The sequence below is a fragment of the Megalobrama amblycephala genome, linkage group LG14, assembly GCF_018812025.1.
Source record: "Megalobrama amblycephala isolate DHTTF-2021 linkage group LG14, ASM1881202v1, whole genome shotgun sequence".
Lineage (NCBI taxonomy): Eukaryota > Metazoa > Chordata > Actinopteri > Cypriniformes > Xenocyprididae > Megalobrama > Megalobrama amblycephala.
This window is the reverse complement of record NC_063057.1, coordinates 6885495-6902412: the sequence shown is the minus strand read 5'-3', so window position 1 is coordinate 6902412 and position 16918 is coordinate 6885495. Positions and strand designations below refer to the sequence as shown.

Sequence of the window (16918 nt, the reverse complement as noted above, 5' to 3'; positions counted from 1 at the left end):
TAAAAATGATTTCTTACTAGGGCTGGGTATTGACACAATTTTCACGATTCGATTCGATTATTATTCAATTATTCAATTATTATGCTTTCAATTCGATTATTTTGGATGTAGTATTTCAGTTACAATACATGGCAAATTTTCTAGAGGAAAAAAATCTCTCAACTAATGCTGTAAACTACACATGAGAGTCAGTTGGTACTACTATAATAATATTGAAGGTTAAATTAACTTATTCATATGCAAACACTTAAATTACACTCAGTGATGTTTTTATTATAAATATAAGTTTAGAATTACATAATCATATTTCTACTCCAATTAGTTTTTTTGAAATATAAACATTAAAATCGCAGCTGTGATTTATTCAAACCTGCATTAAATATTGAAGAACATTAAAAATTATAATGAATATGTAACGGTGCATAGCTATATTTATCAGAATGCTGCTTTCTAGAGTTCGTTTTCTAGCTGACTAATGAGTTTATGGTCACTGAATATGTTTTTCTGGGGTAAATGTGACGTTACGTGACATTGTTTACAAGCTGTTTTATTGACGTCTTTTCGATGTTGAAACACTGATTGAGTTATTACACGAGACATGATACGGAATTCGGTGATTTGTACTGTATATTTTAACACCTTCAGATGTTTAGTTGTGTTTATTTCACGCTGTAACTGGTATTTAAGCGATCTGTCACGCTACATTAAACAGCCCCAAAACGGTATTTATTTCTTGAATCTCATAATAAGATGGACGTCATTTGAAATCTGAGACTTTGCTTCATATCAAAAGTAACAAAGCACAAAGATGGCGATTTATTGGATGGGAGGCGCTACATATTCTGCTCATTCATTAACTGAAAACAGACTAGACTAATCGATTATTGGGATTTAAGTATCGATAACGGCAGGGGGGATCTATCGGGGTAGCAGGGGGTAGCAGGGGGTTCCACCCTAAAAAAAAACTTTGCCACCCCAGAAATATCACAGAATAAAATATAAATGTAAACAGTGTTTCAAGTACTGCAGTGGCGCTTCAGTGTGATGACCTAAAAAAGACAGCGTAACGCAAAATAATGTCAAGAAAACACGTCTTTCAATAAACTGCATGACTGTTGCACACACACGCAGCGCGCCCAGTGTAATCAGCTTCATTAACAAATGACTCTATGAACCAGTTCTTCGTGAGTCAAAAACACAGCGCAGCCAATTTCACTTACGAATGGTTTTTCCTGTTGTTCATGAAATGGAAAATTACTGCTTCTCGGCTAACTCAGAAGTCCTCTGAGAAATGTAGTCCCATCCGAATATGTCTGAGATTAATTTTGTAATTTTTTGGCAAGCTGATTCTCCGACCGCCCGCTCCTCTTTCATCATGGATAAAGGTCTTTTTGCCATGTGACGAAACAATAACATGAAATCAGATCCCGATCACAGAAACTAATAGCAGAGTTAGGTAAGAAACTAAACATATTTTAGTTTTTCCCAAACCATTCGTTCAGTTCTCAAAACAAAGACACATTTCTCAAAATGTTTAAAATGACAACATTAGATAGCAAAACTGATGACACACTAGTCAAAATCTGAGAGAGAGCTGAAAGAATAATTCACGAGTGTTTTAAACTTAATTACAGTACACAGTACCAGTACTTTAGATGAGGGAAATTTAACTATTCTATGTACAGTAAACTGGAGCACATATTGTAACACACTCAAACTTGTGATTGTCAATGTTCTTTGTAGACATTTTTTATGTGTACTGTATTTTTGCAACTACGAAAGGACATAGTATTGTGTCAGAAAACCAATACTGCTATAGTACTGTATACTGTAATGAAATTTGTCCAGTGCATTTGATTTTGTCAGAAAATATGTTTTTCAGAGGTGTAAAGATTTTGAGTAAATGTAATTAGTTACTGTACTTAAGTATCTTTTTGGCTACTTTGTAGTTGTACTGAGCATCAAAGATATTAACAAATTTTACTCTACTTGACTACATTTTTGAGCAAGTAAATGTACTTTTTACTCCACTACATTTGTGATGAGTAATGCAATTACATTTTGCATGCCACCTAACTTTTTCTGGAGCAGTTTTTTTCTGATATAAAGAAGCGATATCACCATCTAAGGGCATTAAAGGTACTATATCTTGTGCATTTTGCCTTTATTCACGCAAACTTGTCAACAAGGATACTTTATGTGAATGTGAGTGCATTAGCAGGTAGTTTCTGATTGCAGGTGTTTGATTTTTGAGATGAGAAATGACTGCAGCCGGTGATGAGGCTCAAACCAGCACACACAGAAGACTTACTTAACATTGTTTTATTTATCCGCTATATTAACAAGACCTTTTTGAAGGATATTGGTTTACTCTCTGTGCACTTGAGTTTAACTGAGACTTGAGAGTTTGTAAACGTTTAAAAGGTTGTTGTGTCGACCTTGCTTTATTGCAATATTGAGATGTACAGTTTTATTTTGATTTTAGAAAATAAATTTGATTTCTCATCTTACAAATCAATTGTTTCTCATTTTCACTGGCACGTCTCTCGGGTGTTGAGGACTAGTGCATCTCTGAGCCTACATTCAGCATGAGTAAAATACTCAAGTACTGTTAAAATCAGATACTTTAAGACTTTTACTCAAGTCGTATTGGTTACTTGTAACTTGTAGTGGAGTCATTTTCGATGTAAAGTGTTAGTACTTTTACTCAAGTGTGGTTTTCAGGTACTCTTTACACCTCTGATGTTTTTGACTGTAATATGTTTCAGTTGATGTATAGTTTTGAGATTGTGTTTATAGTTGTGAGAAAATGTTGAATGGTGTTAGGAATTGTGTGTTAGCAATCAAGAATAACAATAACTAGATTGAAAAGGTTGAAAGTCAAATTTTTGCTGGCTTGTCATAAAGCCAATTTAATGTCTCGTTTTAATGTTGGTCAGTTAGGCCAGAATAGATAGATGTTCTGGGAGTTTGCTAAAGTTTTGTTAGGAGATTCTGGATGGTTGCTTGGCTCTTGGCATGCAGTTGCTGGGGTGTTGCTAGAGTATGTGGTTGACAGGGTGTGTGTATGTGAGTATTTGGTTGATAGGGTGTGTGTGTGTGAGTATGTGGTTGATTGGGTGTTCTGGGCGAACACACACAGACATTCCCATCACTCTTAAAGGATTAATTCTAGGCTTGTTGCGATAGTCGGTGTTACCGGTGATACACGGTGTTTAACCCACCTACCGGTCATAGCACTTGACCACCGGCACCGTCCCCATCGTGTTGAAGTTTTAGCCTATAGCAATAAAGCACTTAATTCAGTTAGTGACTACGTGCCTTCGTAATTTAGCGTAAGCGGAAGGAGCGCTGCAGTAAAGCAGCAGCCGGTGTCCGATTTCATTTATCATTTGAGGAGAGAGAGGCGAGCTAACTGGCAAAGGATGGCGGAAGATCTGGTTTCAAAGCAAAATGCAAAAGCACCTATTTGGAAATATTTTGGATTCAAACCAAATGCCAACAGGGAACCTGAAAACGTTAACGAGGCAACCTGTAAACTTTGCCTGATGAAAGTGGCAGCATCCAGAGGTAACACTTCGAATAAGCTCCCCGTTTTGGCAAAAGTAGGCAAAAAATATCTTTGTGTTTGTGCAACAAGCTGCGCATCTGAGAGAGTGTTCAGCACGATGGGAAACATAATCACCCCAACAAGATCTCTTTTGAAACCAGAAATGGTAAATATGTTGGCTTTTCTGGCCAGGAATATGTAAGAATGTATGCAACAAGCAGTGTGATCACGTTTTGTTCCCTGTTGCAATTTAAAATGAAGGTTTTTCGTTTATTGTTTCTCATTTAGCCTATTTATAATTTTTTTGTACGGTGTATGCAGTTAATAGGCTTACCTCCTTTTTTTTAACAGCTTAACGTGAGTTTAATTTTTATATTAGTTTTTTTTTGCACTTAAGTGTCCAGTGATTATTCGGGTAGGCTACCTTATTTAACGAAGTTTTTGATGTTCGTTCGTTTCATATTCGATGGTTGTGCGGTGTTTTTTTTTTTTTTTTTTTGCTGAAAAAGGCAGGCACTTTATTTAACGAATAGTGAATTTTTTTATATAATTTCTTGTTTGATAATTGCATGATGTGTGCAATGGTTCGTTTTGTTAATAAATGCACTTTAAAGGTGTTTCATAAGTGCTTTTGTTTAGTTTTTGCATGGTGTGTTAAGTTATTATTCATTTTGCAATAAAGATGTGTGTAATACAAGTGAGTGTCTTATTGTTTTGTGTATTTTTATTAAGAATAAAATAAATTAACCCATGATTAATTCAAACAAATGCTACTGAATTGCCGCTAATTAAAGTGAAAGTAAATTGAGACGTGTGCCCGAAATCCCCGACACGCAACCCCGGTGACACCGGGATTACCGTTTTTTTTACACGTCGATTAACCGGTGGAAAAAATCCGTCACCGCAACATCCCTAATTAGTTCACTTTCAAATGAAAATTATCCCAAGCTTTACTCACCCTCAAGCCATCCTAGGTGTTTCTTCTTTCTGATGAACACAGTCGAAGTTATATTAATAAATATCCTCCTGATGCATCCGAGCTTTATAATGCAGTGAACAGGGGTCACGAGTATGAGCTGAATATAGTGGTTCCATCCACATCCATCCATCATAAACATATTCCACACGACTCCGGGGGTTAATAAAGGCCTTCTGAAGCAATGCGTTTGTGTAAAAAATACCCATATTTTAACAAATTATAAAGTAAAATATTTAGCTTCCGCCAGACCGCCTTCCGTATTCAAGTTCCGTAAGTTGTTTAGGGAAGGCGTAGCGTAAGCTATTGAACTGCAAGAGTTTTACACTTTCTTTGTACGTTGAATACAGAAGGCGGTGAATGAAGCACTTTCTTCAGCTCATACTCGTGACCCCTGTTCACTGCCATTATAAAGCTCAAGATATTCAAATATCTCAGATTGTGTTCATCAGAAGGAAGAAAGTCATATATAGCTAGGATGGCTTGAGAGTGAGTAAAGATTGGGCTAATTTTCACTTGAAAGTGAACTAATCCTTCAATAACAGAAGCTCAAAAATTTTTTGCAAAACAAAACTTGCACTAAAATGTGATTTATACCATTGAAGTAGCCTATGTAATATTAAGAAGAAAAACCCTATCAAATGTTCTCTAAACATTTTTAAGTTCATTAGACTCAGTTTGTAATTCACACAATCTCCACAGGAGGGCGATACATACCTGTGTTTAACATCACTGAACCGCATGCATCCGCACACTTATCAATGTGGTCACGAGAGGTAAGTGGTTTGAACCCACAATAGTATGATTCCCATTTTGCACTTCTCCTATATTTCTTTTCGAAAACAGATTGCTAAAGATATATTTTGTGTGTTTCACTTCCCCTTCGTTGCTGTCAATGGGGTTTTTTTTAGCCTTTGAATTGCTCACATTAATTTTGTCAGAAGTAGTGCATGATTGTTGACCTGATTATAGAGCTGCGACTATTTTGAGTGCTGATTCATGAGACAAGCTACAACATGAGCTGCAGTTTTACCTGGCATTAGTTTTGAAAGAACAATATATTGACAAGAATAAAGATGATCACTCAGATGTTCTGAAGACACCATTTATTTTCATATTGGCTTTTTTTAAAGTTGACATTACATTGCATATTAAAGGGTTATTTCACCCAAAAATGAAAATAATGTCATTTATTACTCACCCTCACGTCGTTCTACCCCCGTAAGACCTTCGTTCATCTTCGGAACACAAATTAGGATATTTTGATTAAATCCGATGGCTCAGTGAGGCCTGCATTCACAGCAATGACATTTCCTCTCTCAAGATCCTTTTTGTGCGCCGATGATGGGCCGATTTCAAAACCTTGCTTTGGAGCTTTACGATTCGAATCAGTGATTCGGAGCTCCAAAGTCACGTGATTTCAGAAGTTTAGCCGTTTGATAGGAGAACTGAATCAGTGATTCGATTCGTAAAGCTCCAAAGCAGTGTTTTGGAATCGGCCATCACTATATTGTTGAAAAGTCGGTATTTTGTTTTTTGGCGCACAAACAGTATTCTCGTCGCTTTATAATATTAAGGTAGAAATACTGAACTCACATGAACTGATTTAAATATGTTTTTAGTACTTTTATGGATCTTGAGAGAGAAAGTACCATTGCTGTGATTGCAGGCCTCACTGAGCCATCGGATTTAATCAAAATATCTTAATTTGTGTTCTGAAGATGAACGAAGGTCTTATTGGTGTAGAACGACATGGGGGTGAGTAATAAATGACATTATTTTCATTTTTGGGTGAACTAACAATTTAAAATACATGTTAAACTAAAAAAACAAACAAATATAAATATGTATTTTTATTTGAAATATTACTAATGTAATGCAATGGAAGAGATTAATTTCACAGCATTGTTTTTTTTTTTTTTTTGCCAATATTTCATTTCAGATATTTCTGAAAACACTTATAAAATGAAGTAAAATAAAAGTTAGTCTTCATCTATTATGTTCAATTTAAAACAATAGTAATAAAAATACATTTTGAATAAAAAATAAGCACACTTATGTATAATTAAAAAAATAATGTTTTAAAATGAAATGTTTTGTTCCTTCAGAAGGAGCTCATAGAGTTTCTGACACGAGAAGAAGCTGACGAAGCTCACAATCACAAATAATGTGCAACATAAAAAACATGCTGAGGTCAGGTACGTTTCTCACTGCTGATCTGGTAAGAAAAGTTCAAACTCATGTTATTTTACAGAAATGAACTTCTGACTCCTATATTTTCTGTAAGATCTCTGACCAAAGACCACAAACTTCACATCTTATTTTGGTAACACTTAGTTTTCACTTGTTAAACAGTAGTAAACATGAACAAATGCACGTCCTGATATTGCTGAGTTAGATGCGTTCCTGGGTCAACACATTTTGTTGATCCTGGCACAACATTCTAGTCTGAAAATTTAGTCTTAACCCTATTCCTACCCCTAAACCTAACCCTACCCATAAGTTATCCCAAAAATCAGAGGGAAATGATGGATGAATAACACTGATGTAGAAGCACCAATTCATGGTTTTAAGCCTAAACTTGACATAATCTGTAAACTTGTCCCTCAAATCTGATTGGTTGATTTGAATGTTGTTACAGGGTTCAACAAAAATGTTGACCCAGGAACATGTTGAACTCAGCAATATCAGGTTATGCTGAACAAACAATGAACAATACTTCGTTAATATTATATTATATTCTTTTTTGAATCCATTCAGCCGATCTCCGGGTCTGGCGGTACCACTTTTAGCATAGCTTAGCATAGTTCATTGAATCTGATTAGACCAATAGCATCTCGCTAAAAAAAATGACCAAAGAGTTTCGATATTTTTCCTATTTAAAACTTGACTCTTCTGTAGTTACATCGTGTACTAAGGCCGACGGAAAATGAAAAGTTGTGATTTTCAACTTTTCAAATCACAACTTTTCATTTTCCGTCGGTCTTAGTACATGATGTAACTACAGAAGAGTTTTAAATAGGAAAAATATTGAAACTCTGGTCATTTTTTAACAATATGCTAACAGTCTAATCAGATTCAATGAACTATGCTAAGCTATGCTAAAAGTGGTACCGCCAGACCCGGAGATTGGCTGAATGGATTCAAAAACGGTAAAACTCAACTGTTTAACTCTAGGAGAGTTGTAAAATGAGCATATTTTCAAAAAAAGTGGAGTGTTCCTTTAAGGCCCGTTCACACCAAGAACGATAACTATAACAATATTAGCATCCACACCATTGAATGATATTGTTCTGTTTATTTTATATGCACTCTGCAGTTTTGTCATCTACCACTTTAAATGTTTGAGCTCTTTATAATATAATCCCCATAAATCATAAACAGTCTCTCTAAACGAGTGGTTTCAAATTTCCCCCTACTCTTATATAAGCCCTGCCCATGACTGGTGAGGGAATCTGTCTTATTAGCTTAGCTCCTCCCCTGAGTGAGCTGTACACAGTGTTTATCTCCTCGCCAGATCATTTAACAGCAGTATTCGAGTAAGAAATGTATTCTTATTAAAGCTGCTAAAGTTATTTAATCAAGAGTGGTGAGTGATTTTCTGTTTTTCTTTTGATTCATATTAACAGCATATACAGCATTAAGTACTGTATATTATGCTGCTGTCACTTTAATACACAGATCTAATACACACATGTGATTTCTTTCCTGCTGTTTACGTTCACAGACTGTGTTTGTGTGTTTTTGACTTAAACTTGTGTGTATTTGACAGTTTAAGTGCAATAAGACGTGAAAGAGAAATGAGTTTAATACTCACGTGACGCACCGTCTGACGGCCAGCTTTCTGTGCCCGTGCTTGGGATGAGCTCAGAAAAAACAAATATCAGAAGTTTAAAATGTTATGGCTTTAAAACGCATGCAAATAATAATTTTCATGATGACGAAGAACTGCATTGTCACGTGAGTGTGGCCTTGATAAAGATGATGATAAAACCAAATTGATGTTTTGTTTAATTTTTGGCAGAGCATCTGAGTTGTACAGGCTCCGCCCTCTTCTGGAAAGTGGGGTGGGGAGCAGCAGCTCATTTGCATTTAAAGAGACATGCACTCAAAAAAGGGCATTTACAACATTATAGTTGTGGCGTGGACTCTGCTATTGCTTTACAATTTAGGAAGATTTCTTTTTTTATCTTTTGTATCTTTATGGTTATCGTTATAGTTATCATCCTTACACCGTGTCTACAAAAGACGCAAGCGGCACGATGTGACAAAAGACAATAGAACCCATTATAATCAGCGATATTGTCTACACTAGATACGGCAAGACGCAAGCGACATATCTCCAACAGTAAACTGATGCCTCGGTCTATTTATGACATACTGACACAAAGAACAAATGCTTTGCAACAGGCGCCTCGAATGTGCACTTCAGAAGCAGTAGGTCATCCGGGTACTTGTTTTTTCTAATACTTTGTATTTTCTGACATACTGCTGTATTGGTGTACTGTTTTTTGCATACTATATAGCAGGGAAGTATTTGATTCGGGCACAATGCAACTGTTCCTGTCTTTAAACAACCAAGCGACGGGTCATGTTTTCATAAATCGAGTCTTCTGATGTCACATCAGTGATCTTCGCCCCACTATCTGGTGGGCTTTGGTCTTTCTTGGGGTCCGTCACAGATGCTGCGTCTTTTGCAGAACGATGACGGACCACAGCATATTCATCAGTCAGTGAGGAGACGCCCCTGATCTCTCCTGACGACGGCTCTGCGTTCGTGAAGTCGATGGAGGAATAATGAGGAGATTCTGGTGGTTTATGTGTAACGGCGTAAACACACTCGTCGTCACCATCAGAAGCAGTGGCCTGATGGAGCAGAAACACAGCAGAATCATTGCTGAACGGCCGTTTGTGATAATATCTTTGAGAATTAATAGTGTGAGTGTGTTGAACTCACTATTTGAGTCAGAATGAGTCCAGATCTGTCGTCTTGTCTGGTTACTGAAGCTTTGGGATTCTTTCCTCTGAAAAAAATGTTTTTTGAGGCCATCAAAAATAGATTCTTATAATATATCAATTAGAATCACAAATCCTCCTTGTGATGAGGCTAGTAAAGTAAAATCTAATCAAATCAATGTGTGATCTGATCTTTGTTTGGCTTTAGACTGCAAAAATATCAAATATCTGAACATTCTTAAATGAAGATGCATTTACTTGAGAAGCCAAATGGCATATAAAAGTCTAGTTTTCTGAAAAAATGTATCATAATGTCTTTCCTCAAATCACATTTGTCTGGTATACGCACCGTTCATAGCAGATCTTCATGATGCACAAGAGCATCATTGCTAACGCGCCGACAGCAGCTCCGAGCAGCATAGATGGATGATGGAAACCTGGAAAGCAGTGTTTTATTGCTCAGAGTTTGGTCTTTTGTAGCTCACCACTCTTAATCAGTGCTGGGTAGTAACTCATTCCAAATTACATGACAAAAAAATATAGTTAGTAATGTAATCCATTACATTACACATTTTAGGTTCTATAATCCAACTACTTTTGATTACTTTTAGATTACTTGTGACCCAACTGGTTTATCACATTAAATGGTTAGTTCACCCAAAAATGAAAACTGTGTCATTAATTACTCACCCTCATGTCGTTCTACACCCGTAAGACCTTCGTTCATCTTCGGAACACAAATTAAGATATTTTTGATAAAATCCGATGGCTCAGTGAGGCCTCCATTGACAGCAAGTTAATTAACACTTTCAAATGCCCAAAAAGTTACTAAAGACATATTTAAAACGGTGGTTCAACCTTAATGTTATGAAGCGACGAGAATACTTTTTGTGCACCAAAAAAACAAAATAACGACTTTGTTCAACAATATCTAGTGATGGGTGATTTCAAAACACTGCTTCATGAAGCTTCAAAGCTTTACGAATCTTTTGTTTTGAATCAGTGGTTTGGAGCCTGTATCAAACTGCCAAAGTCACATGATTTCAGTAAACGAGGCTTCGTTATATCATAAGTGTTTCGAAATTTCAATGTTTCACCACTGGGGGGGCGTGACTTTGGCAGTTTCATAAAAAGAAACTGTAGGTTGATTACGAGCATTTTAAAATGTACTATAATCTAATTACAAGTACTGATTACATGTAATCAGTTACTACCAAGCACTGTTCTTAATGTGAACCTCACTGTCATTTAAGTGTCGCAAATGTTTCTTAGAAGGAGTAAAAACAGACCCAAATGAGTCAGCAGTTGCCCTGCAGTACAGAGCTGTAAAATTGAATGTGGAGAGCAGCTCAGATCATTTGATTGTGGATTTGATTGGAGTTCATACTGAGATATCTGATATTTGATTACAGACTTTAGTGTCTTGGCAAATATGAGAACATTTCTCTGGAGAAAAGTTTGCACTTGGTCTTTATTTGATCTCATTGCTGTCTAGGGGAAAGAGTTCCCTTGTGAAAAAGAAGTACACTTCAGCATACTTTAAAAAAGAGAAAAAAAAAAGAAACCCAATTGCATGTTATTTATAATTAAATGAAAATGTATTATAGGTAGAAATTATTTTAAATGCAATTATCCAAACTTAAAGAAGTCTTCTTAAAGGTCACCTATTATGTTAAATCCACTTTTACAAGGTGTTTGGATATAAATGTGTGTTGGCAATGTGTGAACACAACCACTCTACAATGATAAAAATCCACCCACTCCTTTAAAAAAAAAAAAAAAAAAACCTCTTTAAACCAAAGCAGTCTCATTAGACAAGTCTCATTTACTGTATTTAAATGTTTGTAATTACATATATGTTATGATGAAGATGCAATTTAGCATGTTTAAAATATATCAACTTTAAATTTAATATTAAATACACTACAGTTAAAATTATAATCAATATAATCAATTTGTGTGCTTTTAGTATTTAAGTCAACAAATCAAAATAAGTGTACTTCTTTAAAGTAAAGCTTTTAATTTGCCATCATTAAAAGTTCAATTTTTAAAAGTGTAAGAAATAGTCATGAAAGTGTACTCTCTTTAAGTGTAATAATAAAAAAGGGGTAATGGGATTCTATCTAGAACTCTAGGGTTCTTGAATCAATTTTAAAAAAAACATTTGGTGTCAAAAAGGTTCTATATAAGGAGAAATGCCTTAAGTGATTGCATAATACTTTCATGTTTAATGGGTTATTTACATTTTTTCTAATGATTAAGTATGTTTACGAGCTGTTTAAATAATAAAATTGAAATCAAATGAAAAAATGTATCAAAACAAATTAATTAATTTGATGGGAACCCCAAAAAATTCTATATATGAAGCACATTCAATGCAAATTAAGTGCACTTCTTTTTCAGTAGTGTTAAATTATTCCAGAGATCTCATTGTGTTCATCAGATAAAGCTGTTGTGCGTGTCAGAGAAGTGAATCTCACCTGTCTCTGTCTTTGCCGTTGGTGTGACGAGGTGAATCTGTTGGCTGGTTCTGGTGCTGGCACTGGCGGTGCCGTGAGTGTTTTCACTGAAACACTGCAGGACGGCCGTTTCTGTGAGGGGCTGATGGATGATTAGGACACTCTTCAAGGTTGTGTTTCCTGGAGTTTCGCTGCTGATGGACGTGTTTGTAGAGTTAGCGAGAACATTTCCAGATAGACGCCACTCTAGTGTAGGCGAGGGATTCCCATGAGCCTCACAGACACATGTGATTACGCTGCTCAGGTTACAAGAGCTGGAGATTTTGGGCGCAACTGAAAGAGAGAATATGATCATAAACTGTAGTTCTTGTGTAGGATCTGAGCAAAATAAAACAGCTTGAGGACCTGTAGGTTTTTCCTAAAATGAACCCATAATCTACTCACCCTCAAGACATCCTAGGCGCATGTGACTTTCTGCTTTCAGTTGAACGCAATCAGAGTTAAAATAAATAATATCCTGGCTCTTCCCAGCTTTGTAATGGCATTGAATAGAGACAGAGTTTTCCATATTTAAAACTTTATAAACTATAATCACTGGCTTCTAGCAACAGCCATACGCACGATCACGAGAGTCGAGTTTTCGGTGGAAGGGTGACCTTTAACCCTGGAGTTATTTAATATAACTCTGATTGTGTTCAGATGAAAGAAGAAAGTCATATAAACCTAGGATGGCTTGAGGGTAAACACTGGGTCATACTAAAAACCTGGGTTAACAGAATCTTGGGTTATCTTGCTTCATGTTTCACATTGGGGTTAACATTTAATCCTGGGTATTTATAAACACTGTACCTCCCTAAACCCTAAACATTTTTATTTGCATATTTACATTGTCACATTGCATATCCTCATATCATATATTGTTGATGGAACTATTAAGTTTATCCTGAATTGTCTTTTCGGACTATAAACGTAAGAATTAAATGGTCTCTTCTTCGCACCAACTGTCACGTTTTTTTGTCACCATTTGACAATTTCCCTTCAAATGCTAAACTACTGTTTATACAACGCCTGTGACTGACCAAAGCATGTGAATTTGAGCCATGCGATTGGTTGTTGGTTGCTAAGCGTCAAGCCATAACATTCTAACACACATCGTTTCACAATGCACAAGTGGCACTGAAATGCAGGGTTAATGATGTCAAAAGCAGTGCTATTCCTGCTCCAGAGCTGGTTTTCTTAACCCCGGGTAAAAAGTGGTGCTAACGGTGCTTCTAAATTGCCACGATGTGAAGTTGTAGTCGCGGTTGGTTTCTGTAAGTCTACAATATGACACCCTAGTGAAAATGCTGTTATTGTGCTAAAAAAAAAAGCCGCATTCACACTGCCAGTGGCTGGCGGTGAGGTTGGTAGTGGGTGTTTCCACTACTGAACCTTGCTGTGCTGAATGGTTTTGTGAACAGAATGAACGTCCACAGATATGGCCACGATGGTAAAGAGCACAAGCCATGATGTATAATATAGTACAGTGGTTCCCAACCTGATTTTGTGATTGTTTCGGATCAGCCCAGGCCGTTTCTCATTGTTCTGCTGTGAAATACAGACTGAACGATGGCTCAAAATGCCCAACTGCTTCATGAACACTGGATACACAAACTAACTCTCTCAGTTGGAAAAAGAAAACCAGTGTTGCTTAAAAGGGTTTGATGGATGACGATTGTAATGAAGGTAAAGATGATTACAGTGACATACAGCAGTCGTTCACAAGGCATGCACGAGTCCGTTATTATGTGCAAACAAACCGCACATTTGCGCTCTCGACTCACTGGTCGTAATTCTGCCTGAAGACAGTTCAATATATTCACGTTGCTGTCAAAATTAATGTACTGTGAGCGTTTTATGATGGATTCTCACCGAACAAGCATGTTTTGGAGAAGTTTGAGAGGATCAGTGGTGTTATATGTGTTTAATCATTTTTAATGGATCTGCATAGTATTTAAGTTTAGTCCTTTGCGAATCTCGATGGTGGTCTTGTTTGGTATGGCAGGTTGACTGTATCTTGAATTTCTTTTTTTAAAAATAATATGGAGTTGAAAAGTAGGCTAATAACACTACAATACAAATGCTTTTGTGAATTAAAAAAAAGGGGGGGGGGGCATGCAGTATTGATTCGGATAGGAGGGGGGCCTTGCCGTAAAAAAGGTTGGGAACCATTGGTATAGTATACATTGAAGAACGTTGGGAACCAAATTGTGGGGAAAAAGTGAGAAAAAACACTGAGATGATATCTTTCTCAAAAAAAAGTGTCATACGGTTTAGATCAACATGACAGAATTTTCATTTTTGTGTGAACCATCACATATTCTGCTTTTAGTCTTTAATATTTGCATGTATTAAAATGTAAAGTGTGATTCTGACACTTTTTGTACACAACTTTTGACACAAGTACAAATTTAGAGATGTGCAAATGTGAAAAAAAAAAATTTCTCACGGTACATTCTGTACTGTGAAGTCATATTATTCGTCTAATCATATTTTACTGTAGTGTACAGCTACTGACTCGTGATGTTCAAGAAATTTAAGAGAATTTGAGATGTCGGTCACAGAAAATAATTTTGTCTCATACCCCAGCATTTAATCACATTGTATTAGAATTATTTTTTAGTTTTTCTGTTGACAGCTTCTTGCAATTTCACTGGCATCAGTGCAGTTTCACAAAGGTTTATACTGAAATCTGGTGTTTCAAAACACTAACGTAACTTGAACATGCTGCTCTGTAACATGAGCTTTTACAAAAGAGGAACCAAATGTCTTCCTGTCTTTCCATACAAATTTTCTGTTAATGAAGAAAACACTCAAACCTATTTTACAGTATTTCTACAGTAGCATGCAACCGAACTTCAGCCTACTGTACTGTCGATCACCATCAGCCTGTCACACGTTTGTAAGATTGCCAGGATGCACCCCTCATATAAGATATTAAACTATATAGAATGCTCTGTAGTTTATGTGATAAAATTGCCTTCAACTTAAGCTTTACATCAAGTTTTAGTAATTTAAACATGCTTTTGTGGTTTTTGCAACTCCTATATAGTGTCTTTTCAGTGACTTGTGACTGTGTGAAACACAGTATATATTATACATCACATGCATTTATGGTAAAATTGCACCTTTTTAATGTCAGTCCATGTTAATGCACTTTAAATCCAAATGCAATCTAGAGGAGCGTTATGCGTTTGCTATAAGGGATCAGATTGAATGAGTGAATATAGCAGTGCAGTAACTTGTCTTTGTACTCACACTGAGGATCTAGTTGAATTGTTGTGTTGTGTTGGCCATGCTGGTTTTGAGCTGTACAGCGATACCGTGCTACATTTGTAGGGTTAGACACCACGTAGGTATTATTAAATACAGTCTGGATGAGCTTAAACTGAGATCCGGTCTCTATGTACCAGGAGAAGTTGAGCACCGCTGGTTTTGCATCAGTGCTGCAGGTCAGAGTCACTGGACGGCCCTCCATCACAGAGCCGGAGGGAAACAATGACAAGGTTGTGTTTTTTGGGGCATCTGAGGAAAAAAGATGTGTAGTGTAGCAGTTCAAGATCTGGGTTGGTAACTGAAAAGGCACTGTGTTGAAGCATGTGTGCAAACATCTAGAAGGACACAAAATAACTAACAAAACACCATGTGTCTGTATTACTAGCTGTGTGTAAATGGTGTTAATTATACTTTGTAGAAAACATAAGTCTGGGTTTGTCATGCAATTGGATAGAGACTGTCTTACATTAGTCTAGACTGAACAGTGTGTTAGTCTGAACTGAGAACAGCTGAAGCACATCTGGGAATGAATCAAAATGTGGGAATGTCTGACACTGAACACAACTTTCCAGTTCAGTGGATTTCTTGGATCATTAATGTTAGGGTTTTCTAGTTAAATCCTAATCAAATAACATTTTCACATTTTTTGCATTTAGAGTATATTATGAGAATCAGTTAATTCAGTACTCTTGAATGTAACTGATTTCTAATGGCGATTACCAAGCATTCACAATGAACATCCATTATGAATATTTTCCACATTTTTTAAATAATAGTAAAGACATCAACAATTATGAAATAACACTAGTGGAAGAAGTATGGGAAATATTTAGCTGTATTTATATTTTGCAGTAAAAGTGAAGGGTTTATGCATTATATATATTTTAAAAAGCATATAATATATTTAAAATATACAGAAAATTATTAAATATATGACATTTTATATAATTTTACTTTAAAAAGTTATTTTATTTGTATGTATTTATTTTTTTAAATAATTTCATTTTTATTTTTTTATTTTTTTATTTTTGCTTTTCAATTTAATATCTCGAGTCTAATAATCTAGTGCAGAGGTCTTCAACCCTGCTCCTGGGGACCCACTGTCCTACAAAATTTATTTCCAGCCTGCTTCAGCACACCTGCCTGTGATTTTCAAGCAATCCAGAAGAGCTTGATTAGCTGGTTCAGGTGTGTTTGATTAGGGTTGGAGCTAAACTCTGCAGGACAGTGGGTCCCCAGGAGCAGCGCTGAAGACCTCTGATCTAGTGATTGTGAGTAAATCAGATCAGGCTCTTGATACTCACACTGGACGTCCAGCAGCACTGATGCGTTCTGAGCGCCGTGTTTGTTCTGAGCTGTACAGACGTATCGTCCGCTGTGTGTCGGGTCGGTGTTGTTGATGGTCAGGTTCTGTCCGGTCTGCACTGGTTTCAGGTGTTCTTCAGTGTCTCTGTACCAGGTGTAGTTGAGCTCCGGTGGGTTTGCATCACTGCTGCAGCTCAGAGTCACTGAACGACCCTCCAGAACAACACCAGATGGACTTACATGTGCAGATGTGTTTTTAGGAGCATCTGATGGAGGAGAAAAACAAAACATTTTTTGAATAATAGTAAAGTCATTAATGCTATGAAATAACACTAATGTAAGTATGGGAAGAAATTA

General features: G+C 36.4%; 1 protein-coding gene across 1 annotated transcript in view; it reads right to left on the bottom strand.

Annotated features, from left to right (window-relative positions):
* Positions 1–8205: 8205 nt before the first annotated feature.
* The window catches only part of si:ch73-177h5.3 (hemicentin-1), a gene marked incomplete at its 5' end in the record, with an annotated part of 100734 nt that continues 92021 nt past the window's right edge, over positions 8206–16918 (bottom strand). Inside the window, 6 exons of the mRNA XM_048156219.1 lie at positions 8206–9392; positions 9484–9550; positions 9832–9919; positions 11963–12274; positions 15239–15505; positions 16561–16827. Coding sequence (XP_048012176.1) covers positions 9096–9392; positions 9484–9550; positions 9832–9919; positions 11963–12274; positions 15239–15505; positions 16561–16827 — 1298 coding nt within the window. The remainder of the gene's footprint in view (positions 9393–9483; positions 9551–9831; positions 9920–11962; positions 12275–15238; positions 15506–16560; positions 16828–16918) is intronic.